Here is a 27,584-nt window from a genome sequence, read left to right on the forward strand (position 1 = left end):
GTGTGTGTGTGTGTGTGTGTGTGTGTGTGTGTGTGTGTGTGTGTGTGATTTATATGGAGGCCGGTGGAAGCCAGAAGACGGTATCTAATTCCCCAGAGCTGGATTTTCAGGTAGTTGTGAACTGCCTGACATAGGGGCTGGGAATGAAAGTTGGGTCCTCTAGAAGCAAGTGCTCCTAACCTCTGAGCCATCTCTCCACCCCTGAGATTTATCTTCTTTTATTCGTGTGTATGTGTGTGCATGTGTGTCTGGATGTGTGGTACCCTTGAAGGCCAAAAGAGGGTCTCAGGTGCCCTGAAGCAGGAGTGACAGGTGGTTATGAGCCACCCAGCTTGGGTGCTGGCAGCTGAACTCTGGTCCTGTGCACACGGGTCTCTCCACCCCCACCTCATTTTTGCAACAGAGTATCTCACAAGTTCAGGATTCACCAATTTAACAAGAGTCGATAGCCAGTGTGCACCAGGGCACCTCTGTGGCAGTCTTCCAGCGCTCCAGCCCTGGGATTAGTCATGTGTCACCACGCCAGGCTTTGTAGGGCGACTGGGGGATCCTCATTCATGATTGTGTGGCTAGTATTGACTGACCCATTTCCCCGGTCTCCACAAAGCCTTTTAAAGCTCCTGGAAAATAAATAAAAACAAATTAATTAATTAATAGTTCTAGGTTCTCTCTAGCTGAATCACTCACTGACCTTGGGCAGCTCACCCCCCCCACACACACACACGCTCTCTTGAGAGTTGCCTTCTGCAAGACAGAAACACGCCCAACCCTGTTCCCTGTCTCCAGTTGTATTCACGTTAAGAATGAATGAGAAAATACGCTGAGTGCTTGCAGCACCAAGAGGCCTGTGCTATCTAAATCCAGAGGGCTATGAGCTGTAAGCGGTGCCTGTGGGTAGCTGCCTTTCTTTCGAAGCGCTCCCCTCCCTCGCCCCGCCTTGTGTTCTAGAACATTGCCTTCAGTAAAAATCAAATGGTACAAAACAGTGATTGCCCGATTCTCCCTCCACCATTATTTTGTATTTGTTGCTGTTATGTTCAGTCAGACTTGAAGAAGAGACAGCTAAGACTGGGCGTGTACAGGGCAGATACAGACGGAATCGTCCTCTGTCTGCTCAGCTGACGACTAGGTCAGGTGATTAATAGTGGAGGTTGAGTAGCCGATGTTTAGGGACATAGTTTAGGACTACAAAAGAGATGGGGTGTGTGTGTGTGTGTGTGTGTGTGTGTGTGTGTGTGTGTGTGCGGTCAACACTGAGTTTCCCTCAGTCACTCTCCATCTCCTTGTTTGAGTCATGGTTTCCCTTTGAACCCAGAGCTTTCCAATTCATCCAGACTGGCTGGCTAGGGAGCCAGCTTCCCAGTGCTGGAGTTACGGGGCATGCACTGCCATGGCCAGCTTTTGTATGTGTGCTGGGAATGTGAACTCGGGGCCTGAGTATATGGTGAGCACCCTACCCATGGGGCCAGCTCCATAGGCCGTGGATTCACATTTGATGTCGTGTGTTTCTCCATTTGTGTTTTCTGACAGGGCTTGATGCTTTGCTAAACTTTTTCAGCTAAGGGGTCGGAAGCCCTGAGGGCATTGATGAAGGAGAGGTTGGCACTGTCATCTGGCTCCATCTTCTTTCAGTCTCCCAGGGTGATCCATACAGAGGGTACAGGTCTCCACATTGGATGAGCCATTTCCCCAAGGAACACACCCCAGGCTGCGCCTGTCATGGTCTCCCTCTGAGCTGCTGTGCTCTGGGGTCTCCATCCAGCCTGAGTACTCCTGTCCAGCCTCTTCCCCTCACTCACTTTACTATAAGAGTTGGGAAGGTCCTACTTCTCCCTGACTCCCATTCCCTGCCACGTTACCCAATTCTTTATAGCTTTTCCACCATCTGGCTTCCTGGGACCCTTCCGCTCCTCCATTCTCCATGGACTGTCAGTTTAAGCAGCTTTCTCTCTTCAGAAATTCCAAGCCATGTTTGTAAGAAGAGTAACCAATCCTTTAAAGCAACCCACACAGATGGGGCTAGGGATGGAAAACAACCCTTTTCTCCCCACCCTCATCTGCAGGGCTCTGCTGCCTACCCCAACACTTTTTTGACTTTCCTTCCTAGTTCCATTCATGGTTGCCCCAACTTTACGATAACCCCACCTCATTTCTTCATTTCATCCTGAAACTGCCCTGACTGCTGGAGAGAACCTAGACTCCTAGTTCTGCCTACCTACATGTCTGAAGAGCTGTTGCTATTTATTAGAACAAATAGTCTGCTTTCCGATAACAGCCCCAGACTCTTACTCCCTTACTACATTTCAGACAAATTCAACCACGACCATAGCAATAGCAAAAGAAAGGAAGGAAGGGTGTGGGGAGGGAAAGAAAGAAAGAGGAAGGGGAAGAAAGGCAGCTAGAAACCAGAGGAAATACAAAAATCACCTACAAAACCACAACCCCGATAGTAAACATGGGATTACTTTTCTGTTTGCATTAATATTTATATTTTATTGATTTTATATTTTATTCATACTTAAATCTTTTAGTTTTTATCAGACCAACTCAATAGCTAAAAACCAGTGGAAAACATTGAGAGAATATGAATGTTTTCATCCATACCAGGAATGGGGCTCAAATTCCAGTTCCTCGTACAGGCACAAGAGGGGTCTTCCTGGAACCACAGCCCCTTTCTTCTTCTGGCCCACATTTAGGCATCGAAGGTGATGGTGAGGATGAAGTGTTTTTCCCCCTGGAGATTCTAGTTGCATCTATTTGTTTATCTTTTGTAGCAGAAGAATTAGGTTTTTATTATCGAGCCACTAAAGGTCCCTCCTGTCTGTGGTATACCCTAAGAATGTGAGTCATCCCTAAGAGCCACCTTTGATGTTATACCCCAGTCTGGACTCCTGCTCTCAGCACTCAGCAGTATCATCTCACAGTTTCTCCCGTCATTAAATTATGAGATGAGTGAGTAGTTCCTTGGGCATCGCCCTTGTTCTGATGGAATCCTCAAGTAACTTCTATAAAAGGGACCTGAAGTGCAAATGCCCCTGTCTGCAACCTCTAGTTTTAAAGTTCTGGACTTAGAGTTATTTGCCCTCTGAACTGGCACAGTCCTACCTCATGGTGCAGAAGTGTGGTGCTCTCTGACCCCCATTCGACCATTCTACCCTCTCTGCCCCTCTGTTTTCCTCTCTGGAAGTCTGTAGGAGTGTCAAGCTTTCTTTGTCTCCTTCATGTCTTGATGTTTTGGCATAATGACCTTAGTCTGACTTTACTGCCCCTGGTTTCCCTCAGACCCCGCAACCTTGAAGATATGTACACCCTTGCTCGCCTTCACTCACTCTCTCACCCACTGGCTCCCAACTCTCTTGCTCTCTCATTCTCTTGCTCTCCTCTCTCATCTCTCTGCATTTCCTTTACATCCCTTAAAATTATTCTATCCATCACTATTTCTCCAGCTTTTCCCCCTCTGTATCTAGGAGACACCCCCCCCCCAGCTTCCTATCCGCCTGTTGTCTAGAGAGTCACTTGGTTATTGTCCAAGGGCTTTTCATTTCATGGCAGGGTGGTGGGCTTCGAACACTTCAGAGTGGTATTGCTGGGAGCCTCTGAGAACAAACGGGACAGTGCCAGTGTTCGCTGAGGCCTCTGCCTGTGGCTGCCCTGCAGGCATAGCCTGGATGTAGGTTCTTCCTAATCAAATACCAGAAAAAGTGGCAGAAGACATGCTCCTTGCTTGCTCCCCGCAAGAGATCATAAACAAAGACAAACCTGGCTTCTCACAAGCACCTGCTAGGCATGTATCAGAATCCAAATGGACATGGAGCATGTTCTAGTTTTGTTTCTGTCGCTGTGAATAAACACCCTGACTAACAGCAACTTGGGGTGAGAAGGGTTTATAACATTTACATGTCGGTTCATCCTTGAGAGAAGTCAGGGCAGGAACTGAAGAAGAAGACCATGCAGGAATGCTGCTTGCTGCTTGCTTTTCATGGATTGCTCAACTTGCCTTATACACAACGCAGGCAGGCCCACCCTCTCAGAGTGGTGCTTCCCACAGTGGGCATGGCCTTCCCATATCAATAATAAGTCAAGAAACTGCCCTGCAGACTTCCCCACAGGCCAGTCTGATGGAGATAAGTCCTCAGTTGAGGTTTCCTCTTCCCAAGTAGCCACAGGTTTGTGTCAAGTTGACAATAAAATCTGACCATCACAGAGGGACTGTTTTGTTCTGGGCTGAGCACACAGATGGCCAGGTGATAGGCAGGGATGAAGAAGTGGGTTCCAGGAATGCCACATGCAACTGAGTCATGCACAGAAGTAACTGTCTGGTTGGGGAGAAGGGAAGCCATAAGCCTAGACTCGTTTATTAAGGGGAATGTGGTTTCCCCCAACCTTACCTCCCACCAGCCCTGTGACCCTGATAGGACCACTCAGTCCACTGCCTCAAGTGTTGTTCTTCTGCCTCCATCACAGGGCATAGAGAGTCAAACCTGCTGTGCACACAAGGAGCTGAGCACCCTTTTCCTGGGATATGAGTCCTGTAGGCTGACCTGGGCCTGGCTTATCCTCCTCCTTTTCCTCCAGGACCTGGTGGTTTAGCACTAGTGTCCTCTGGCCTCACCACAGCCAACATCCCAGCATTCATTACTTTTCTACTCACTGTGACAAAACACCTGACAGAAAGAAAAAAAAATTAAGGTAGGGAGGGTTTGTCCCATCTTGTAGTGCAGAAGAACGTTATCCACCATGGTGGGGAAGAGCTGCAGGAGCAGCATCGTCCACCCCTGGCACCAACCAAAAAACACAGAGAAGGGCATGCCCCATGAGTGGCTGGCACCTTCCCCCGTTTTATTTGGTCAGGGACCCCAGCACATTCGAGGTGCTGCCCACATTCAGTGAGGGTCTCCTTCATTAAGGCTCTCTAGAGGAGGCTAGAGGAGTGGTTCAGTGGAAATAGTGCTTACCTGCCATTCAGCAGGCCGTGGGTTTGATCCTCAGCACTGAGTACACCGGATGACATTGCTTACCTGTCATCCGGGTACTCAGGAGGTAGAGGCAGGAGGATCAGGAGTTTACCATCATCCTCAGCTACAGAGAAAGATAGAGAGAGAGAGTTGGAGGCCAGCTTGGGCTACAGAGGCTCTGTCGAAACACAACAGAGCAAACAAACAACTCTCTGGAAACACCCTTATAGACCCACCCAAGGTGTGCCTCCTAGGAAATTCCAAATCCTAGCAGATTGATAATGGAGATGAACCATTATGACCCCCCAGGCCTTTGTGGTAGTGAGGACCTAACTTGGGGACTTTGGAACTTCAGAGTTTCCTTTCCCAGAGCACATAAGGTAGCAGGAAGGGTGGGGGCTCTGCTAGAAGCCAGCTTAGGGATCTGAAGCAGAGAGTAGCTTCTTGCAGGGGAGAAGGCAGGCCCCTTGTGCCTGGCCTGAGGTCCAAGCTCAGACACCACCCTGTATGTGGGTAGGCACCACTGACTTCTAGGTTGGGGCTTTTTCCTGTAGCTGTTCCCTGAGTGTGTCCCACTGGGGCCTGGAGCAGAGAAACCCAGGTGCTCACTAGAGGATTGCTTATGCTATGGAATCGGGCAGGACAATCATGAACTTCCGTCCAGGATGGATTCTGTCCTGGCATTCATTCCTGCAGGGAGGTGCCTGGCTCAACACTCTCAGGCCACATTTAGCACTTTTCCCAGGTGGCGAGTGGGTGTCCTGATGGGGGAGAGCAGGCAGATGGGTGGGGCAATGGAGAAGCCGCAGAGCAGTTGCTAGGGGAGGCTAGTGTTCAGGCACACCTCCAGACCGCACCCGGAAGACTGCCCTCAGCCCTTGGGTTATGGGGAGAGATGGGCCAAGGTAGCAGGTGCCGCCATGAGCTTCCTGTCTCCCCACATCCCTTACCAACACCAGCAGCAGAAGGAAGATGCTGACCCTCTTGTCCCTGGAATTTTCCATGGTCACATCTGCCAAAAGCATCCTCTGACTGCTAAGCCCCATGCTGTGTAAGGGCCCCCTGCCTCCCTTCTTTACATCTGTCCAGAACTGTAGCATTTACCAATTTCCACAGTGTGAGGACTCTGCCCCTCCAGGCTCAAACTGCTGGTGTGTTTACTGATCCTGGAGCTGATGAAACATGCCCACAGCCAGTCCTGACAAGCTGGCACGCTGCAGCACGCCCCCGGTCAGCACTGTGTCCCTCTTCTGCCTCCTTCCCCAGCTCCACCATGGTAGGCCCCCCATCCTGGAACTGAGTAAGTGGCTCAAATGTCCTACAGGATGGCCTGCAAACCCAATGGGGCCCAGACTGGGAGTTCTGATGCCAGGGCTCTCTCCCCTGTCTTGATACAAACTCCCTTTGTAGGCCTGTTTTCCAACCTGTATATGGTTATACTCTCTTCATGTTCTTCATGTTCTTTTTTTTTTTTTTTTCCATTATCAATTTTTGGATATTTGGCCAGAAGCCACTTTAACTACTGGTCAGTGTTCAATGTAAGTGAATATCACTGATGGTCTCCAGGAATATGCTTGGTCAGTGGTCACCACAAAAGGATGTCATCAGTGTATACCATTAACTGATATGTCCAGTGGTCTCTGTGCAACTGCAATGGCTCAGCAGGCAAATCACTGACTCTGTGAGGATGAAGGCCTGAGTCTGATGCCCAGAACTCAAGTAAAGCCAGATTCAGAGGCATGCATCTGTTATCCTAACACTCCTATGATGAGATGAGAGGAAGAGACAGGATTCTTGGAAGGTTGCAGGCCAGCTACTGTCCTACCCAGCCCCCACCTCTAGGACTCTAACATTTATGTACCCTTTGAAAAGTTCCCAGAATTCCAAACATCACACAGTTGCAGAAATTATCTGAGGCTGGCAAAACCACACCTCTGCTAGAGCATGAGGCAAATCACAGTCAGCTGCTGTGAACAGTCCAAGCAGCCCCACATCCCCACACCTTGGATTAAAATGAAAGCACATTCCTATAATATTTCTGTGTTTTATAAAGAAATCAAAATTCCAGAACTGTCACTACAACCTGCAATCTCAGCATTCCTGACGCTGAAGAAAGACAAAGGCTGACTGACACCCAAGGTTTTTCTCTGACCTCACATCATGTGCTCCATGGCACAAACTCTCCACTACACACACACACACACCAGGAAAACTTCCCAGCATGAATGGGCACAAGCATCAGGGAGGAACATGTCAACCAGTCAAAGTTAAGTGGACATGGTCATTGGTCACCATGAACACCCACAACTGTTGAGCCTGAGGCAGGCCTGTTGGGACCAGATTTTAGGATCACAGAGGTGGCCACAGAGCAGCCAAGGTGAACAGGAATGCCATGAGCTAGTTTCCAGGCCTGTGCAGCCCATCCAGGTGTCAGCCAGGGAGAGAGGGCGAGGCAGCCAGACCTCTGCCCTGTTCTTAGGACTGAGGTGAGCACACAGGGTCTCAGCAGATGTTGTACTGATCCCCACCTTTAACAATGTTCAGGTACTCCATCCTCCTCTAGGCAATAGCAGCCTCTGGGGCTGACTCAGGAAGGGAGAGAATGGGGCCCATCTGACTCACTGTTGCCTAGGCCACATACAGCAGCAAAGTGGCTGATCTGCATTTGCTTGTCTCTCCTCTGCTCTGTATCCATGCTGGCTCTGACTTGTCTTCTTTCCTTATGACCTGGGGCAGGGCCTGGCAAGTGTTTAGTCTCAGAAAAGTGTGGAAGATAGGGGATCTAATGGATAAATGGATGATTTATAGGTGGATGGACAAAGAATGGATTGATGGGTGGGTAGACGGATATATGTTAGAGTAGTGGATGAAGGATAGATAGATGGATCATGAATTTTGGATGTTGATTGGTGGGTTGATGATGAATCAATAAATGTTAGGTAGATGACAGGTAACAGATGAATGGATAGACAGATGGATGGGCTAATGGGTGTTAAATTGATCATAAAGGTAGACAGACAGATATTAAATGGATTATGTTATATAGATGATAGATCATTGGATAGATAGATGATGGATGGACAGATGGATGGATGGATGGATGGATGGGTGGAGGATGAATGGTTGGATGGATGGATGGATGGATGGATGGGTGAGTGGTTGGGTGGATTAACAGATGAATGGGTGGATGGATGGATGGATGGATGGATGGATGGATGGATGGATGGATGAATGGGTGGATAGATGGATGCACTGATGAGTGGTTAAGTGGGTAGGTAGGTCACTGACTCAGGATGAGGAAAGATGCTCAGGTGCGGCAAAATTCTGGGGCTTCTTTCTAGACAGAACTGTGCACACTGTTGGCCCTCGGTAGATCCTATGAGGAAAATAAGGTACCCTGAGTAGGAAAGGACTAGGTACCCAGTGCCAAGCATCACACAGGCAAAGAATTTGGTGTCAGCAGAGGAGATTCAGTTGACCCATCCCTACACAGCTCTAATGTCCCTGTTCCTTCAGAGACAACACTGGGCACCAGGCTTCACTACCAGAGTTAGAAAGCAGCACAACATGGTCAGGTCTGCAGGAGGGCTTAGCCATAAGAGCTCGCTGCTGTCTCTGAGATTTCCTCTCAGGGAGTTTGAGCTAGGTGGCCAGCCTGTCCATGTTCCTTGGCAGACGCCAGCCAGTCAGCAGCACTTAGCTCTTGAGGACACATGCTGATTAAAACCTGACTCTGCTAACCAAGGTCACGGCTGGGGCTGGCACGGTGGCCAGAAGCCTGGCATAGCAGATGGCACTCTTCTGTCTCAGGTTCCCTGGCCTGGGCTTGCCCCATGGAGCTGTGATGCTGTGGATGAGCAAGACTCAGTGAAAAAAAGAAAGCCAAGCTGGGGGAGGCAGAGCTATATTTTAGGAGGGACCTGGGACAGGGGAGAAGACAGTTGATAGGAAGGCTTAGAGCATGTCCCCTTGGAAGGACTCCGGAATATGGCTTCCTCTGGCAGTGACAGACACCATGGTTGGGATTGAAGTCAGGTGTCAGTCTGGGACTGGGAAGAGTTGAGTACAGGAATGACCTCAGGCTTTGGCTGCATCTCTCTACACTACACTGTTCCCACCCTTCAGCTGCAGGGCCTTGCTCATCTCTCCTTAGCACTAGAACAGAGGCGAATGCTCAGACCCTTCATTTTTTGGGTGATGATGTGGAGGTATGGAATAGAAGGGCCACTGAAGTCGCAGGGACAGGCTGGGAATTCAGTGCACTGGGCATCTGGGTGGGGCATTCATGCACCTTGTTTGGTGCTCTGCTCCGGCCCTCTGGGGTGACTTCTGGCTGATAGGCGCCATGGAGTGTGGTGTTGTCACAGCAGCTGCAGGAGGCTTGCAAAGGTCTTCGTATAGGCACGAAGACATACCATCCATGGAGGACGTGGACAGTGGTGGGATCTGTGAAGAAGATCTGTGGGAGAGGAGCACGGGTGGGTGCAGAGTGCCTTTCCAGATTTCGTGGAGACTTTATTACAGACCTTTCTCTGAGTCATGGCCTCCCAGGCCACCTCTGAGGGAACATGTCTATGCTAATCTCAGCCTTCTAGGTGGCTCACATGTGGCTCGGGATTTGACAGTGCTATCCTCTGCTGTTTGACCCTCACTTCCTTCCTCCTTTACCTTTTCTTGGTTCATCCCTTCTAGAAAGATGTGTGTGTGTGTGTGTGTGTGTGTGTGTGTGTGTGTGCATGTATACACATCTGGGGGGTCAGAAAACAACCTGTAGCAGTTGGTCTTCCTCTTCCACTGTGTGGGTTCCAGGGATTTAACTCAGGGCATTAGGCTTGGACGCAAGTGCCCTTACATGATGAACCATCTCACTGTGCCATAACACCTTTTTATTTTAAGATTTATTTATTTTGGTGCATGAGTGTTTGCCCATATTTATGTGTATGTACCATGTGCATGCAGTACCTGCTGAGGCCAGAAGAGGGCTTCCGATCCTCTAGAACTGGAGTTTAGATGCCTGTGAGCCATCTGTGGATGCTGAGAACAGCCCTTAACTGCTGAGCCATCTCTCCAGCCACAAGTCCATGATGTCTGGAAAGACTCCATTACTAGGCAGGTCATATACTGCAGTTATGGGTGACATGAGTTTGGGGGGACACTATCCAACCACTGTCATTGGTCACTTATCTTCCCTGGGAACACAGGCTCCCCTAGCACAGACAGCATCCTGGATCGGCAGCTGCCTGTGCCACCCTCCACTTTCATAGACCTCTCTGTCTGTGCGTCTTGCTGAGACTCAGCAGCATGACCGTGGGGTCCAGGCTAAGCAGCGTACCATGGCAGCAATCATACTGGCTCTGTGATTTTGGGGAGCAGGTGCCATAAGTACTGACAGGAGGTCCAGGGGCATGGGGAGGGGGCATATCCCCCAGAGCTGTAGCCTAGCAGTGAGGGTGTTAGGAGGATGTGGTGCCCTTGCCCACCCTCAAGGACAGGTCGAGCTGCTTGGTCCAGTGAGTAGCTGCTTGTCCATCGGAGCTACCTGCTTTGGCTTCCTATACTCCAAGCCTCCTCAAAGATGGTTGCTCAGGAATGTGGGGTGCTGCCTCCCACTGACCTGCTTCTGGGCCTGAATGACAACATCCACACTTGGACACGTCTATGTATCTGCGGCCTCAGTGTCATGGCCTGCCACTGCTCACCACTCCTTCTCTAGAGTACCCCGTTCCTAGGAAAGGCAGCTGTGGAGTCAACTGTGAAGAGAAGCTGCAGCTAGTTGTGATGTGAGTGTGTGGAAATGGCTGAGGCAGGCATTTTCTGTCTACCTTGCATGGACAAAACTACACAGCCACCTGGCGTTCTCAGCAGTGTGGGTGGGAGGGACACAGAGGAGGATGGGGCGTGGGTGAGCGAGCTCTAACGTGCCCTTCTGAAGTCTGTTTGATGGACCAGGACACCCTGAGCAGCTCAGACTGACGCCTGAGTGTGTTGAGTTGGGAGGCGTGTCTGTTAGTTCTCTCATCCCTGCAACCAATACCTAACATGGAACAACTGAGAAGGAGACAGGATTTTGGGGGACTTGATGCTTTGGGGGTTTAGTCCATTGTGGAGGGGAGGCATAGGAAAGATGCGTGCGGGGCTCTCCGTGTCGCAGTGGGGTAGGCTCCACAGCAGGAGTGGCTCTCACTGTGGCTGCAGGAGCCAGAGGCTGCTCACTCACATCTGGACTGGTCAGGAAGAGAAAGGAGACTGCTGGACTCAGCTGGTGCCTCCTCCTTCTCCCCTTTTAGCCAGGCCACCCACATTCACAATGGGACCTTCTGCCTCATCTAACCTCAGTCAGTTCCAAAGTCCTCTTGCTAATTACAAATCCAGGCAAGTTGACCACGGGGATGGGCCAGCACAGGGGAAGATAGGAGAAACGGGCAGGGGAGCAGATGAATGGGAAGATTGGGGTGTGAGTTCCCACTTTGACTCCACACAAGCAGGCTGTAGTTAGTGGGTGCCCAGGGGGACTGCAGCTAGCAAAGCACTCAGTCAGAGAAGACAATACTCCAGCAGGGCATCATGGGAACATAAGGGACAGTGGAGAGGTAGAAGCCAGCCATCAGCCTAAAGGATAATCAGAGGTGGGGACATAATTTGGAAAACTTAGGGAACAGGGAAGAAATTCAGGAAAGAAACTTCTGGGGTCAGAGCCAGGGACCAGGAACCAGGGCAGCCTCATATATGAAGCCTGGCAGAGAAAGCTCACCTGTGCCTTTGGGGGAATCAAAACAATGCAGTAGCTGGGTGCCAGAGACAATAGGAGACCCACTGGAGGAGAGGTGGAGGGGAGAGTGGTTGGGAGCCTCCTGTCAGACAAGAACCTGAGACAAACAGCTCTTCCTCAGTGAAGGGCTGGCAAGTAAGTGTCTGGGGACATCTGCAGTGTCTGGGGTGAGGTACTTTAGTGGGTAAGTTGGAGTACCCCAATGGGGGGTAGAGTGGGAGTCTCTTCAGCGCAGGCAACAGACTGCTGGAGCCCTAGAGAGGCCCCTGATGGGCTGGGCTATGGGTGGCCAGAGGCTTAACAGTTTCCACAAACGGTGGCCTTCCTTAGATGGAGGCCACCCAGAAAGCCAGGCTCACTGTCACCTTATTCGGCCTAGTGTTCTGTCTCCAAATCAGGACAAGTGACATCAGACTTCAGGAGGGATATGGAACTGTAATCGAGCGGGTAAGTGTCTGAAAAGCAGGTAGCTAACCAGTGTCGGTGCCCACCCAGCCCTCAGGTTGCTTGGAGATAGCAAGGGCTAATGGCCATGAGCTAGGGCCAGAGGAGGAAGCTGGCAACTGGCTGGACAGGCTCAGTCCTAGACGTTTCTCAGGGCATGGTACAGGACCCAGATTTGGCTGAGCGGCCATCGGTTGAAGGGCTGTATGACAGGTTTGGAGCCGAATGTAGCTGCCAGCTGTCAGGCCCAGGCCCAGGCCCCGCCTTGGCCTCCCCTGTCCACACTATGGCTAAGGTCCCATCTGCGTATCATTTTCTGCTAGCATTAGCTTCCTGAGGATGTCATCACTCAGGTTGACCTCGTCCCCAGCTATCTGTACTACTTCAACTTAGCTGGGATGCCCAGGAACTCAGAGAACTCACAAAACTCCCGAAGCAGCTAAGCCCAGGGAAAACGTAGCGCTCTGCCTCCTGAACGCATGAGACAAGAGGTTGTGACCAGATCTTCCCTGGAGGGCTGAGCACAGCACGGGACCTCACCCTGCCTCCTTGTTTCTATCTGCAAATACCAGCTGTTTCCTCTAGGAAGCATTTGGCTATAAGAAATCTCACCAGCTGAGACTGTGACCTTGCTGGTGGGTCTGGAAGAGGCCAAAGCCAGTATCTGTTCCATGGGTCAATTGCAACTCTTCAGTCTCTTGACTTTTTACTCATGGTTGCAAAGTTGCAGCTAGTGCTCCAGTGATCACACCTCCACAGCACACTTTTTGCAGGTGTGTTGGAGAATGTCGTGCTTCTACGGTGACCCATGTATTTGAATAATTCCCTGAGACCCTGGTAGGTTTGTACTCCAACCTCATTGGCTAAAACTATGTCCTATGGCCACAGCTGTCATGCAGCTGTGCAGCAGGGGAGACTGGGGAAGCAAGTGTCTGGGTTTTCCAGAGTCTGTTGTGAGAAATAAACCATGGGCTGGAACAGAGACTATGCTGGAAGCTGGGTGTGGAGGGGAATGAGATGAGGTCCAGCCTCATCACTGCACCGGCATCATTTGAGAGACAGCAAAGATGCCTCCTAGACATGGTGACTATTTTAAATGGGCTTTGAGAGACGAATAGGAGTCGAGCAGCTAGGGTTAGCAAGCAGAGAAAGTGCTCCAGGTAGGAGCTAGAGTGCAAGCTGGGAACATAGCTCAGCTGCAGAGGACTGGCCTAGCAGGTGTGAAGGCCCAGACACCCCCAGGTGCGTCTCTCAGACTTGAGGTCAGCTTGTACTTGCTTCTACGGGAAAGCCCCGTGTTTTGTTCTTTGCCCACCCCCTGGGCTGGAGCTGCTGCCTCCTTAGGGTTCTCCCCGACCCCTTGGGGCATAATCTTCTGGCAGACTATCAGCGCATCCTAGATGCTATCTGGCAGTTCACCACTTCCAGCCAGCTCTGCCCTCGGGGAGCCTTCCATCCCTGTCATCCTGGGGTAGGGGCTGTGAGCATTTAGGGCCCCCTAGCTGGGTAACATCATGGGTCTCGGGGCTCTGCCTCTCCCCACTCCGGGTTTCATCTCTGAACATGTTCTGTTGTGCAGACTTCTCCACCTCTCCGTGCCATTGATTCCCCGCTCTGTAGAAGGGGCATTATCTGGTGTGGTGTTTCACATCTGTACTCAGAAAGCCAAGGCAGGAGCATTGCTATGAGCTTGAGACCAGCCTGAGCTATATAATGAATTCCGGGCCAGATTGGTGAAATCCTGTCTCAAATAAAGCCAAAAAAAAAAAGAAAGGTGTTGCTTTGTCTCAGGGAAACTGTAGGCTCAGTCAGTTATGCTGAGAGCACTTGGAGCCAAAAACTACAGTCATTATGATAATTGGCATATTAATTACCACTTGATAATTATTACTCTCGAAGGCCGAGTCCAGGCAGACCTCCACTGTGAGCAAAGCTAGGGGGGCAAGAGGGCACTTCGCTTTGTGCGGCGGGTTCTCCATCTCAGCCTCCAAACCTTTCTAGGGCAGGTCACGGTTGACCTGGTTTCCCCACACCGCTCTGTGGTATATTCAGCCCGGCACACCTGTAGCGGTCAGTGTCACAGCGACTGAGGAAAATTGATTCTTTTCTTAGCTTCTGCCATAGGCAGCGATGCACCCCATGCGTGTGTTATTTGTATCCAGCCTGAGTACTGTAAGATTACTGAAGACACGTCCTGAGAAAACCCTGCCCGAGGCCCACTGCATGTGTGTCAATAAAGATTTATTGGAGCAGAGCCTTTGCCAAGCTTTCTCATGTTGGCAGGGCTGCTTCAGAGTCACACCTAACTGGGCAAGGCTTCCCTCAGAGCCTAGGATGGCAACCAGGGTGGACAAGCCCACTGAAGCATCTTAACCAGGATCTGGAGACATGCACACTTTTTTAAAATTGCCGTTTATTTTATTTATTTGTGTGTAGAAGTCCACACTCCATGACATTCATGTGGAGGTCAGAGCACAACAAGCCAGCTCTCTCCTTTCACATGTGGGTTCTAGGCATCAAACTCAGGTTGTCAGGCTCAGTACCAAGTGCCTTTACTGATTTTAATGGTTTAAAGCTCGGGTGTCCTCCTGCCCCATCCCATGGACTAGAGAGGAGCAACACATATGAGAAGAGCCCCTGCCTGATTCCTGCCCTGTTCACATGGTCCTAGGGGCTAGCTTTGAGACAAACAGATGGGGCAGGCCTGGCCTGGCACTCTAATTAGCGGATGGAGGGAAAGGCACAAACAGCCCCTGCCTGTGCTTGCAGCCAAATGCTAGGCAGCTGGACTACCCTGTGCTATTCTAGAGAATGTTCCACAGAGTGGAGGCTGGGGTTCCAGAGAAGCCCTCGGCCTAGAAGGTTCCCCAATCTGGAGGCTCTCTAGGCCACAGAATCAGGAGCTGTGAGGAGCAGGAATTTCAGTGGAGCCCAAGCTGAACTCCTGCAGGAGTGGCCTGGGAAGGCGATACTCCTGATTCTAAATATTAAAGTCCCATGTTCCAGCAAAACAGGGACAGGGAATGGTTACCCATACCTTACAGGCTACACAAAGGTGTCAGTCGGGGACCTGGTAACTGCTGAGACCCCTGAGACCCCTGAGGCCAGTGGAAGGCCATAGCTGGCTGCTCAACCCTGCCATAGCCGGTATCCACCAGACACACAAGTTACTGAGGGACAGCCTGGCTCCTGGAGACCATGGCAGCTTTGTGCAGAGAGCATGGGCTATGCAAAGACACTGTAGTTCTACAGAGGGACAGCCCACAGAAGGAAGAGCAGCTAGGGTGGAGCATGGGGAGTTGGGAGGGGCAGGGACCTGATAGCAAAGGGTCTTAGCCATGGTGAGGACTTTAGATATTATCCCAAAATGACGAGACTCTACAGAAGGAGTATTTTAAATGGGAGATATGCTGTCTGATTCAAGATGGGTTTGTGTGTGTTTATGACATACATACATACATACATACATACATACATACATACATACATACACATACATACATACATACAAAGAAGAGTGAATTTGGGGAAGACCCAGCATCAGGTTCTGTGGGCCCTAGCAGGGCTGGAAGGGGATTCTGAGCCCTAGGTGAAAATACAAGTTTTTCCTCTGTCTTGGTCTCCAGAACCTCGTTGCTTTAAGGTCAGGGTAGAACTGAGAATGGGCAGTTCTGGAGAATGGCACCCAAATGTTTCTGTTTTCCTTGGCACTTAGGCCTTCCTCTTCCCTTGTTAGCATGAATCAGCTTCTCCCAGAGTGCTGTGAACCACCCTGCAAGGCTGAGCACTTCCCTGTCTGGAGATACCCAGCCAGGCTCATGGAGGGGGGCCCCAGGCCGCAGGAGCGGTATTCCCTAACTTCCTGAAAGCTCCAGAAGGAAAGAGACAGAAGGAAGGAGACCGCTGTCCCTCCCTCATGAGCCCCGACCTTCATCTGCCCACTCAGTGGGAACAGCTTGTGTCTAACAGACAGGTATCTCCTGCTGCTTGCTCCAGGCAGATTGCCTAAGACTGCCCTGCTAATGCCCACATGAGGGCAGGGTGCACACAGCAATATCTATGTTTGTGTGTGACACCCCCAGAATGCAGCAGGCTCTGTGAGGCGTGAGCCTTTCTTCCAAGCTCCTGGGCTTCCCTGCCCTGCTATGTACCTGGTCCCTCTCAAGTGAGCTCTTCCTCCCCAGCCTGGGCGTGTCAAGGCTGTGGCAGACACCAACACTGCAAGTAAGATGGTGAAGCCAGCAAGCGGACTCTGCTAAGGACCCTGTATGGATTCAGTACACTGGGACACATCCCACCTGGGGCCTGGGTCCCCCTGACTCCGCTCTGCATGGTTTCCCTCGCTTTAGCTGGGGATGGTGATTACTGCCTGTCATTGAGACAAGGTGCTTCTGGGACCATCTTCTGGAGGTGCGCGCTTGGCGGGTAGCACATCGGATGGTGCTTAGGCAACACTCGTGGGTGACTTATTGCGAGGTAATGAGGTGATTTAATTCAAATCAAGTTCTCTGCTCATGATTGTTTCCATCAGGAAAAAGTTGTGTTGCTTATCACGTTAGCAATGAGGAGGGAAATGGTCGTAATGAACGCTGGCAGGGAGTTTTCTTAATTGCCCATCTGAGAAATGGCTTCAGCAAGTAGTGTGTATCTGAGTCCGGGGGTGGGGACGGGGAGGGTTGTGTAGCCTCCACTGGCACCTCCATTCATCCTGACTCGTAGGAGGCAGGAGGAGTGCAGGGTGCGGTCTGTGTCTACGTCCTTCACCTCCCACAGGTGACCCAACTCGGACTGCCAGCAGCGTCCTTGCTTGATTGTCAGTGAAAGCCCAAGGTGGCACCTGGTGTGAGACTCTGTGACCCAGAAGCAAGAGAGCATTATGAATCATGCTCCAGTCAGGAAGCAGGATGTTAGAGGAGGATTATGTGTGGGTAAAGCCCAGAGGACCCCCACTTGGGTGGCAAGTGACAAATGATGAGGAACCCCTCCTGTCCACCAGCAGGTTCCCAAGTCTTCCCCTGGGCCAGGATATTCTGCCCCCTACCCACCCACAGATAGGCCTTTTGTGCAAATCTACAGCCAGCCCTGCCTCCGTGAGCTGGGCTGGCTGCCCACAGTGGCAGCAAGAGGGCCTGCCTGGCATCTCTGCCGGCTGAGCTGGGACACCTGTTAAGTCCTGGCCTGTGCCCCAGCACCTCCCTACCCTCCACCCCCACCCCCCGCTGCCATGGAGGAGCTGACAGCATCCTGCATGGCCCCATCCTTCCTGATTGGCAGAGTCAGAAATTTCTAGGGCATCCACTGTCGCTGCTGTTCCCTGGAGACACGTCTTTCTAATAGTGCTCCGGTTCCTGCATGGACCGGCCATGGAGATGTCGTCACGGCAGCAGTGAGGATGACACTCCCAGCCTTCCACACCCAGTACTGGAAATGCTTCCCGAAGACAATCTTGGGTTTCCATGGCCTCTTGACAGTGAGCAGTACCACCTCCCCAAGGCCCGCCCCACCACCAGTGAATGTTCCCAGCATGCCCACGGCCCTTACTCAGCCCTTTTGGCCATTAGAGTTGTCTAAAATGAGTTTTCCCTTGAACCCATTCAGCTGAGTCACCGTGGCCACTGCTTGGCGGTGCCCTCACAACAGTTCTCAGCAGCCAACAGCACTTGAGGATTCTCCAAAGGTGAGAAAAATCCAGCTTACAAGAGAATTTCACACCTGAAGGAATGATGTTTACAGATAACAGATTTAACGAGAAATGGAGTTGACCCCAGGTGAGATTCCAGACACACTTAATCAAATGGCAAGCTGGCTTCCATGTTGCTGCTTAAGTCCTGTGGATTTGCGAGGTGCTGAATTTATTTCCCAGCTTGCAAATAGGCTTGAGAGTTGAAGCCAAAGCTTGGGGAACAGAGTCCTCCCTTGCCTGCAAGACTGTGTATACCACCCTGTCACTTCTTGATGGTGGCCTACACACCTGCATGGGCTCAGCTGGCTGGAGTTCACCCCCAGCAGGGTCTGTGAAGTCCCTTTCTGCAGGCCTCTATCTGCACCCGTACAGGGAGGTTCCCTTATGTCTGGGTTCCTGCAACACCCAGATCTTGCATGGGACTAGCCTGGCCTTAGCTTTCACTGTGGCTCCTTGAGGAATGAACTCCATTTTTCTGAGCCATAGAGTATGTGTCCTCTGTCACACCCACGGACCACCCAGAAGAACATCCATAGCCTCCAGGGAGTAGGCCTGGGTTACTTGTGCTGACACCAGGGAGGGTTGTGCAAGGAAAAGGCACCAGCTTTCACCACAGGACTGAGTAGGAATTCTATCCACTTGTGTGTATCAACCTCCCTAAGGGGAAGAAATGGCTCAACTGTTTATCTATCATCTCAGCCTTCCTGGATGACACAAGGGGCCAGCCGGAGCTGCTACAGATTCAAGCTTCTTGCTGCCCAGATCTCAGCACTGTCTATGGGTGTGCAGATGGAGCCCAGCATCCGTGGACATCAGGCTGGGATCCTGCTCTGCAGGCTCCCTCGTGCCTCTGAGGCATAGTCATCCACTCCTGGGCATTTTGTGCCTCTGTCTTCTCTACAAGGAAACCATCTACACCTCACAGCGCCACCTCCTCTATTGCCAACTGAGCGGTTTTCTGTGACAGCCACATCCTTTTGTCTTCCTAACTCTGCCATCTAGATCCAGAGGTCAAAGGCATGGGCAGACCAGGAAGAGAGGGTTCTCTGACCCGCCGGCCCTTCTTGTTTGACTGTGATTCTTTTGTGACTCTTGGCTAGTGGTTGCATCCCTCCAGACCCCACTCAGCCTCCACGGCTTTTCCATGATGTCTCTGAGATTCCACTCGCTCTGCTTCTTTCTTGTAAGGATGTGGGCATTAGTCTCATGGGCTCTTAAATCCAGAAAGCCCATCTTTAGAAAGGCCCTGCTCCTAAGGGAGCCAGGGAGCAGGAAGTGAAGGTATTCATTAGGCGGGGAGGGGGGGAGAGGCACTATTCAACCCACTTACATGCCACATCTCCATAGGGCCAGACGGAGCCTAGTCTATTCCCTCCAAGATGCCAAGCACCCAGTAGGCCATCAGATGACACATAGTAGGTGTTCGCTACAAATGCCTGAGTTACTATACTAATGTTGCAGCTTCACATGGTCCCCAGTTACCTCCCGCCTGAGGCTAGAACCCCATCACCAGTGATCAAAGAAAAACTAAGGCAGCTTGAATGGCAGAGCTGCCATCCCTACAAGGCTCCCAGGAGAGGCCAAGAGAGGCTCAGGTCCACACCCATGACCCTACGTTCAGGATCAATCTGTCCATGTCCCTAAGAAACTGGCTCACAGCCACGTGGGACCTTCTTGTTTAATCTCCTAAACCAAGGCCTGGATGCCTGTGGATCTGGGTTTGCCCTCAAGTAGAACAGCAGCACTGCCAAGGAGCTGTCAAATCCAGCCACCATGTGGGTGCCTGCAGGCTTCCTCAGCCTAGCATGCTGCCCCACAGGAGGAAGGCACCCCTGGGCCACGCTAAACACTTGAAAGCCGAGCGTGATGGTAGATATTGCCAACTTGACAGAGTCTAGAGTCACCTAGGAGACCAGCCTCTAGTGTGTCTATGAGGAAGTCTCTAGATTGGGCAAGAAAGAAAGAAAGAAACACAAAGAAGAAAAAAGAAATGCTACTGTGGCTTGGGCACTTGGGATCCTACAGAAAGAAACCCCTTCAGGCATGCCACGGTCCTAGGGTCCACTCTGTGGCAGACCTGAAGTCCCCACAATGCTCCACATGCACTTGGTCCGTTGGCACAAGGGGAATAAGGGAAATGGGGACAAACATGGCTGTCTCCTGCATGTGGTTCCCAGAGGTCGATGTGTTTTCTGTAGAAATAGATCTTCCATTCTCCAGGGCAACCAATGGCCCAGGCCCTACCTTTATAGGAACCAGGAAAGGAACGTGGCTCCTCCTCAGGGCTCTGCCATCTGTCCACATGGCCGTAATGAATACATGACCACAGATGTGAGCTGTGGGCAGTGTTCCCTGACTCGGACTGTGCGCGGTCTGCACAGCTGTACTTAGCAGAGCTGTACGCCCACTCTTGATGCCCTACGACACCTGCTGCAGGTTCACGTTGACTTAGGAGGGGACATTTGGGGCTTGTTAGAGCTCTCCTCCCCTGTGCAGTAAACACATCTGAAGAGTGTGCTGCTAGCTTGTCTTTGTTTTCTGTCAGTAAATACTGAGAATTTAAAAAAAAAAAAAAAAAAAAAACACAGGGAACTTTGAAAAAAAAAAAAAAAAACAGGGAACTTTGCTTCCAGGATACTTACAGGAAATGCTATATACACCTGGTCAGTGATACCTGAGGGAACAGGGCTCCAGAAGAAGCCCAAGTGGGGTCACCCAGGAGCAGTGTGTGGAGTGTGGGGGCTTCACATGTGTCCCTGTGAAACGTGGGCAGGGCTGCCAAGCAGGGGCTCCCAGAACCATAGGAAGTGTTAGCCCTGGTTCTGGCAAAGCGGCAGAGGCAGCCATCGAAGCTGAGTCGTGCTCACCCAGGGTCAGGTCACTGGCCGACAGGAGGAAGGAGCTGCTGAGGGTGAGCCCAGGATAGCCCTTCCCTCTGTAGTCATTCACTCCAACTCCTATTCAGCTCCCCTCTGCCACACGCTGCACCCCTCCCTCAGGTTCTGCCAGCCTCTGAGCATCTAGGGTGATCAGCAACAATGGCTCACTCTCTCAGGAGATCGAGCCCCTTGAGAAGAAGGAGAAGGAGGCATTTGCTCTGGGGTCATAGTGCAAGAGGGTGCACGGAAGCTTGAGGGTAGCATTCCTGGCACTGATTCTGCCCACCAGTCTTGTCGGTAGAAACTCACTTTCCGCTCCTAAGTCTTAACCCACTCTTTTCAGGCTGAATTTGGGGTTTAGGTCAAAGGTCTGTTGGTGGTTAAGGGTGGTGGGCGCAGGGTGGAGCTTAGCTCCTGAACAAAACATCCTGGAGAGGAGAAAATGGAAGCCATCTTCCAGGCTTGGGGTAGAAGATCTGTCCGAGTGCACAGGGGTTTCACAGCAAGAAGCAGTTGGGAAGGGCTTGGGAGATGAGGGTCTGGGAGAAAGAAGGCTCTGGCTTGGGGATGCAGAGGAGGGTGAGTGATAACCCTTGATGCCTCTAAAGGTGGCTCTTTAAAACGGAAAATAATGCGTGTCATCCCTGTGTGTTACAGCTGACTGCCCACCAGAGGCCGCTCTGAGAGTACAGGGTCTCAAGGGGTTTTCAGGACCCTCCTTCTGCCCCACCTTCCCACCCTGTGATTGTGCCTGTAGTGTGGTTCTCATTCTATAGAATAAGATCGGAGGCCTTGAAAGGTCAGGCTGACCTTGGACTCAGTCACACTTTGCTTTGAACCATACTCGGTGATAACCCAGCCTGCGCATGCGGTCAGGAGGAGCCAGTGTCCAGTCAGCAGCTGGCCTGAGGAGATTCCTGTGACTGCGGTATGAATAAGTGTCTGTTGGATGACAGAATGCATTCTGGGAGCCTTCCGTGGCTTCTTCCCTGAGCTAAGGCCAAAGCAGGTGTTGTCACTCAGGGGGCACTCAGACATCATGTCTGAGACCCTCATGTTGGGGGAAACCAGTCCTCATGTGCTAAAGCACACACAGAGAAAGGGGGCATGCTGAGCAGCAAGGCCTCAGAGAGACCCCTGTGGTTAAGAAAGCACGTAAAGAAGCCACAGGCTTTCTAATGTCTGGTCGCTGAGGGAGCCCTGAGGCCAAGACAGGTGGGCTTCTCTTAGGGAAGTTGGAGGAGAAAGGAAAAAAGGTCTCCAGTAAGGAACCTGAGTCTATATTTCAGATGTCCAGGGTGTGCACAAAAGTTCAAAGGTCGAAGGGTCTGTCACAAGCTCGATTTACCCGGTGTCTTAAAAGGTTGTGAATCCACAGAAAGTCCCATTCTACCCCAGCTCTCCTTCCATCCAGTCCTGTGATGGCAGGTTCTGGCTGGCAGCCAGGCCTCTCCAGTTACTGACCACACTTGAAATGGGTTCCCTGGGGGCCCGTCACTAAACCACACTCTCGTGAGTGGTAAGGCGTCCAACCGCAGCTGCCCCAAGTGACTGTGGGCTGTCTCCCCAGCCTGTTGATATGGGCTGCAGAGGACCAAAGCGTCCGTCACTTCCTACAGGCCAGCCCAGTGACTTACCCCTGGGATCTCCTCACCCTGGTGGAACCTGATGGAGCAGGGGGCTTTGAGAACTGAGTGAAAACGGGTCTCACACACCTGTGCCCAGGATCCAGGCGGCTGGCAGGGTATCTCAGAGCAAGGTTTTAGGGGAGCTTCTCAGCCACCTGCTCAGACTTCTGCGCCTGGTCACCTTGTCACCACCCCAGCCTGCCACTGTCACCCTCCCCATAGCCAATCCCTAGAACACATTACTTTGCATGACCCTGTGATGGGTAATTGTAGGGTGATTCTCTGTGTCCCCAACACCACCATTCTCACCTGCCCAATGGGAACCTTGAAAAGCCGCTGCTCTTTCCTCTCCTTTTGGCTGCATGTACCTCAAGGTAGCTTTGAATAAGGACAACTCAAAATTATAAACTTACTCAAACATTGTTAAGATTGTTTTGGTGTATTTTTTTTTTCCTTGTAACTTTATTGCCTTGTTTTTAAGCACATGAACTTTGTAACTGTTAATGTCAACATAGTGTCATAATGACAAAAGGTTGGATGGGCCTGCTAGGCTGGTTAGCAGGGGCTGCCCTGCTCCTCCAGCTCCAGGGTGCCCTGTCCTAGTTGGCTGCTAGCTGCAGGCCAGACCCTAGGTCCTGTGCTTCCTGTAGACCACAAGCCAGAGAGAACTGACTGTCACTACCCTGGGACTCAGAGCCTATCATTGCTTCTCACTCCCATCACAGGCCTCTTCCTCTGTGCCTGGGGCTCCTTCTGTTAGAATTTCTGTCCACCATGTCCTGTGTCCTCACACCTCCCACTGGGGCTCTAGAGAAGAAAGCCCTCTCCCTCCTTCTCCAGCCCTCAACCCCCAGACTTCCTGCCTTCTGACTTACTTCCGGGGGGGGGGGGTGTGCAATGGCTTAATCTGGGATGCAGACAACCCTGTCTCCTCTTCGGCAGCCGCTGAAAAGGCTAGCGAGGGTCACAGTTGGTGGCTCTCAAGCTCCTAGGCAGCTGTGTCCCCTGCGCACCTTTAGGTGGACAGTCAGAGTTCTGTTAATACTGGTGACAGGCAGCTTTGGCCGGAGCAGCAAAGTTAGGGCTTTTTAGTCTGTTTCCTTTAAAAATGGAAATGCCTTACAAAAGAGGTGAGCCCTGTGGTTCTTGCTTTTCCATGCAGTAGGGATGCTGCTGCCCTCAGCAAAGCATCTTCCTCAGGAAGGAGCCGCAGGCTGCCTATTCAGCTCTGGTGGGACTGAAACCGCCTGAGCCCCTCATTCTCTCACCCCCCAGCCATGGATGGCCTCCTCGGGCGGCCAGGAGAGACACAGAACTGGCGGCTACCCCTCCCGCCCGGCCACCAGCCCAGCCTGCGGCTCCTCTGCGCGCGGGATGACGCCCAGGCAGCCGCGCCGGTCGCACTGTGGGCTCATCAGATGACTGTGGGGGCTCCTGCTGCACAACACATTCCCTAGGACGGGGGAGAGGGAGGGAGGGGGCGCTGGCTGCAAGGCACAGGTCTCTGCATCCCTAGTGCCTGCTGCTGGCTCGTGCACAGAACAAACGGAGAGAACCCGATCTCCTCTTTAAGCCCCTTCAAGAAATAGCAAAGCAAAGCAGCTGTCTTGGTTATTCCTCCGGCTGATTTCCTCTGCTTCCCTGGAAGATGCGTCTGGCCGAGACAGGCCTGGGGACCTCCTTCACCACGCTGCTTCCTCTGCCGCCGCCACCACCACCCGGGCCACTTACTTTCTTTGCTCTGGGCGGTGGCGTCCTGGCCAGCCCCCGGGTCCCCTGAGCTGGGCCCCTGCTCCCCAGCGGCTTGGGCAGCCCCTCCAGCATCCATGACTCCTTCCCCTGGCTGGCTCCTGCGCCCGCCGCCCCCCTCCACATCCCACTGTGCCCCGCTCGCCCATCCTGCTACCCCCCCCACCCCCAGCTCCTCCTGCACCGAGCTGCTGCCCAGGCTCCTCCATGCTGCCTGGATCCGAGCTGGGTGATTAATTGGCTGTGATGATGAGCGTCCCCGGCGGTGGAGCAGCCACCGTGATGATGACCGGTTACAATAATGGTCGCTATCCCCGGAATTCTCTCTACAGTGACTGCATCATTGAGGATAAGACGGTGGTCCTGCAGAAGAAAGACAACGAGGGCTTTGGATTTGTACTCCGAGGGGCAAAAGGTAAGTGTTCTGGGATCCCTCCCATGGTGTGTGTGTGTGTGTGTGTGTGTGTGTGTGTGTGTGTGTGTGTGTGGTGCACACAGGTTTGTATGAAGAACCTTCCCCAGCTTGGAAATAAGCATGAAACAAGCATTTTCCTGGGGGCACTTGGTTGCTAGACAACGATGCTCTTTAACATTCTGCCTTCCTTAGAAAACATCTAGGCTTCCTGCAGGCATGTTTTTAATTTTCCATCTACAGTACTGCTCCAAATGAGCTGTTCTCTCTCCCTCCCTCCCCCCACCTCTTTCTCCCAATCCTGGGGAGACCCTGCAGCTTGGGCTTCAGTTCAGTCAGTGTGCCCAGCTCTCAAAGCTCCTGGTCTCAGATCCCCAGAATGGCCCAGCCCAAGTTTGAGGCACCCGGAAACTGGCCTGCGCTGGGGATGGGTTTCAGCTCCGAGGGTGGCAGGTGTCTGGGTACTCACCTCTAAGGTGACTTTGCAAAGGCAAGGAGAAAAGAAGGTCCCCTCTACCATAGCCTAAGCTCTGGCCTGGGAATCGGAGATGCTGGGACACAGCCCAAAGTGGTGCCCCATGCCTGTCCCTAGCCTGGGACTTCCCTTCCCAACTACAGCAGAAGGGCATTAAGCTAAGGCAGGTGGGGGTCAGCCATGTGACAGTGGTACCTGTGCGGGAGGCCTCCTTCCCTGGCTAGCTTGCCCACCTGCCATAGGCTCCGGCCGCCCACGGCAAGCCATCCAAAAAGAGAAGAGTCGTCTCCACCCCCAGGGTACAGGTCCACGCCTGTGTAATGTGCCTTCCCTTCCCCCAACCCTGGGCATCACACCTTCCTACCCGTCCACCCCCGGCCTCTCAGGAGGACCAAGAAAGTCCCTCAGCAGCCCCCATGGACCCCAGAAGCTCAGCCTTGCTCGGCTGAGAGGCTCGCTAGTCCTGTGACAGTCAGAGAAAGCCAGGTTACCCCCCAACACACACCCCCTGGAGAGAGTTCGGAGCAGCTTCCAAATCAGCAGCCACCCTCTGGGTCAACATTGTGCTCTGTCCCCGTTCCAAGTTGAATCCCCTGGGTTGCGAGTCTGTATAGCTGTGAAATTGGCAGGCAGTTCCAGTATGGTCTTTCCCTAGCTCTGTGTGGTAGGGGAAGGAACTTTTCCATTTTTAGAACTGAAAATGTTTAGTCATTGATACTTTTAAAGAAAATGACAGACGTGTAGACATGTACCGCAGAGCACTTTCTTCCATGGTTTCAGCAGAGAAGCCAAGAGGCATGTTAGGGTCCTGGCATGCACCTGGCTCCGTGGCTTATATTAGTACCGGTGTGCATGTGAGGACTGAGCCCCTCTCTGGGGAGAGCTAGTCAGGACCACTGCCTCCCAGTGGGGAATGCAGTGACCCTCTTCCTCCCAGGGTCCCATGGACAGGTGGGATGACCAACTTGGAAAACATCCCCAGACTCAAACCCAGTATTTCTTTGTCTTCCTAGCCGATACCCCCATAGAGGAATTCACACCCACGCCAGCATTCCCAGCGCTGCAGTACCTGGAGTCCGTGGATGAAGGTGGGGTGGCATGGCAAGCTGGACTAAGGACCGGGGACTTCTTGATCGAGGTAGGGCACAGGTGTTTGTATCGTGCTGCTCGGGGAGAGTGCCGACTCTCACGTGGGGCGAGGGTTGTGGTTCTGAGCACGACCGTCGGGATGGCGTATGACTTGGGCCACGTGGCTTGTACTCTCTGAGTGTTCCCTACCCCCTGAGGATGCCATTTCCTCTGTCCCTGATGTCTGAGTGGTTTGGTAGTTCTTTGAGAAGAGAGCACACATGTGGGACTTGGCCACCGGTCGTCTTCAAGAGGAAGATGGAGACACTGTCTTGATGCTGGAGCCACACGCAGATCTGTGGGTGGCTTAGCCTTGACTGTATAAATAGGAGGGGAGTCCTAGCCCACTTCAGTGTCCTAAGGGCAAGTCCCCAAACCTTTGTGTGGTATTGGCTAGCATGAAGTGTGTTGTGGGTGCTAAGAGGCGGTTGGTCAGTGTTCATTGCATGGTTGCTGGTTTTTAAGCACCACAGATCATGGGCAGGGGGGAAGAAAAGGATTGGAGTGGGCACGGAGAGGAGACTTCGATGTTCAGGCGCTTTAAAAACTAACTTTCATTTGAACCCGGAAGCGGGGTGATGTCTGATTATTTGAGAAATCTTCTTGTGTGTAAGCGTTGGTGTCCATGAGCCTCACTGTCAGTTTTATGCTGGTACTAGTTACGTCCTGGCACTTTGGGGCATCCTGCGTCTTTGCAGGTTTAGGTGTTGCTTTTGATCTTACCGTGTGAGAGAACTTGTTACTCTTTGGAAGCAGGGTGGATGAAAGAATATACAGTAGGTTGGAAAGATGGCCCTCTTAATGGTCTGATAGACCCAAATGGGCCTTGTCAGGAGGTTTTGTTTCCCAGTGTTCATTCTGAGTCTTGTCTCAAGTTTGTCAGAAATCACATGCAAGTGGAGATGATGAACAGATGAGTCTCACTAGCCAATGTTGTCTCCACCCGCTGGGTGACCTCAATGCACGTCCATTCTATGAAAGAGGACACCCTTGCCTGTCCCAGTGAGATGGCGCTTGAAGCCTTTACTCCCGGTTCCACGTCAGCTGCACATGGTATTTGATATCTTTCTGGAGTTTGTTCACATTAGTGTAGGGTAGCAATAATAATAGAAGAAGAGATCACAACTGTTAGGGAGAGAGGCATGTAAGAATGAGTCATGTGTTGCTCTCATGCCATTACTGAAAGACTCTTTAAACTACTCTTGACCACTCAGAGCCTGGTCTGAGGGAGGCACAAGCTAATTCAGGTTTCCCTGTGTCAGAGCACACAGAATCTCTACCAGAATGGGGAAACTAGAGCCGGCAGCAACTCCTTGAGTTCACAGGGTTTGTAACCTCCTGGAAATGCAGACTGGGTTGAATCATCTTCTGTAGGATGCGGTTGTGACGCAAACGCTCTTCCTGTGTGTGAGAGACACTAGAGACAGAGGGGGCGTGGCCTGGGGCTGGGACTCTGAGTGGC

General features: G+C 52.0%; 1 protein-coding gene across 4 annotated transcripts in view; it reads left to right on the top strand.

The window, feature by feature from the left end:
* Shank2 (SH3 and multiple ankyrin repeat domains 2) overlaps positions 1 to 27,584 on the top strand; it is a 435,405-nt gene that overhangs the window by 272,580 nt on the left and 135,241 nt on the right. For all 4 annotated transcript variants that reach the window (XM_055614761.1, XM_055614759.1, XM_055614760.1 and 1 more), the window contains 2 exons: positions 24,440 to 24,522; positions 26,008 to 26,132. In XM_055614761.1, coding sequence (XP_055470736.1) covers positions 24,440 to 24,522; positions 26,008 to 26,132 — 208 coding nt within the window. The remainder of the gene's footprint in view (positions 1 to 24,439; positions 24,523 to 26,007; positions 26,133 to 27,584) is intronic.

This window comes from Psammomys obesus, unplaced genomic scaffold, assembly GCF_907164565.1.
Source record: "Psammomys obesus unplaced genomic scaffold, mPsaObe1.curated_primary_1811, whole genome shotgun sequence".
Lineage (NCBI taxonomy): Eukaryota > Metazoa > Chordata > Mammalia > Rodentia > Muridae > Psammomys > Psammomys obesus.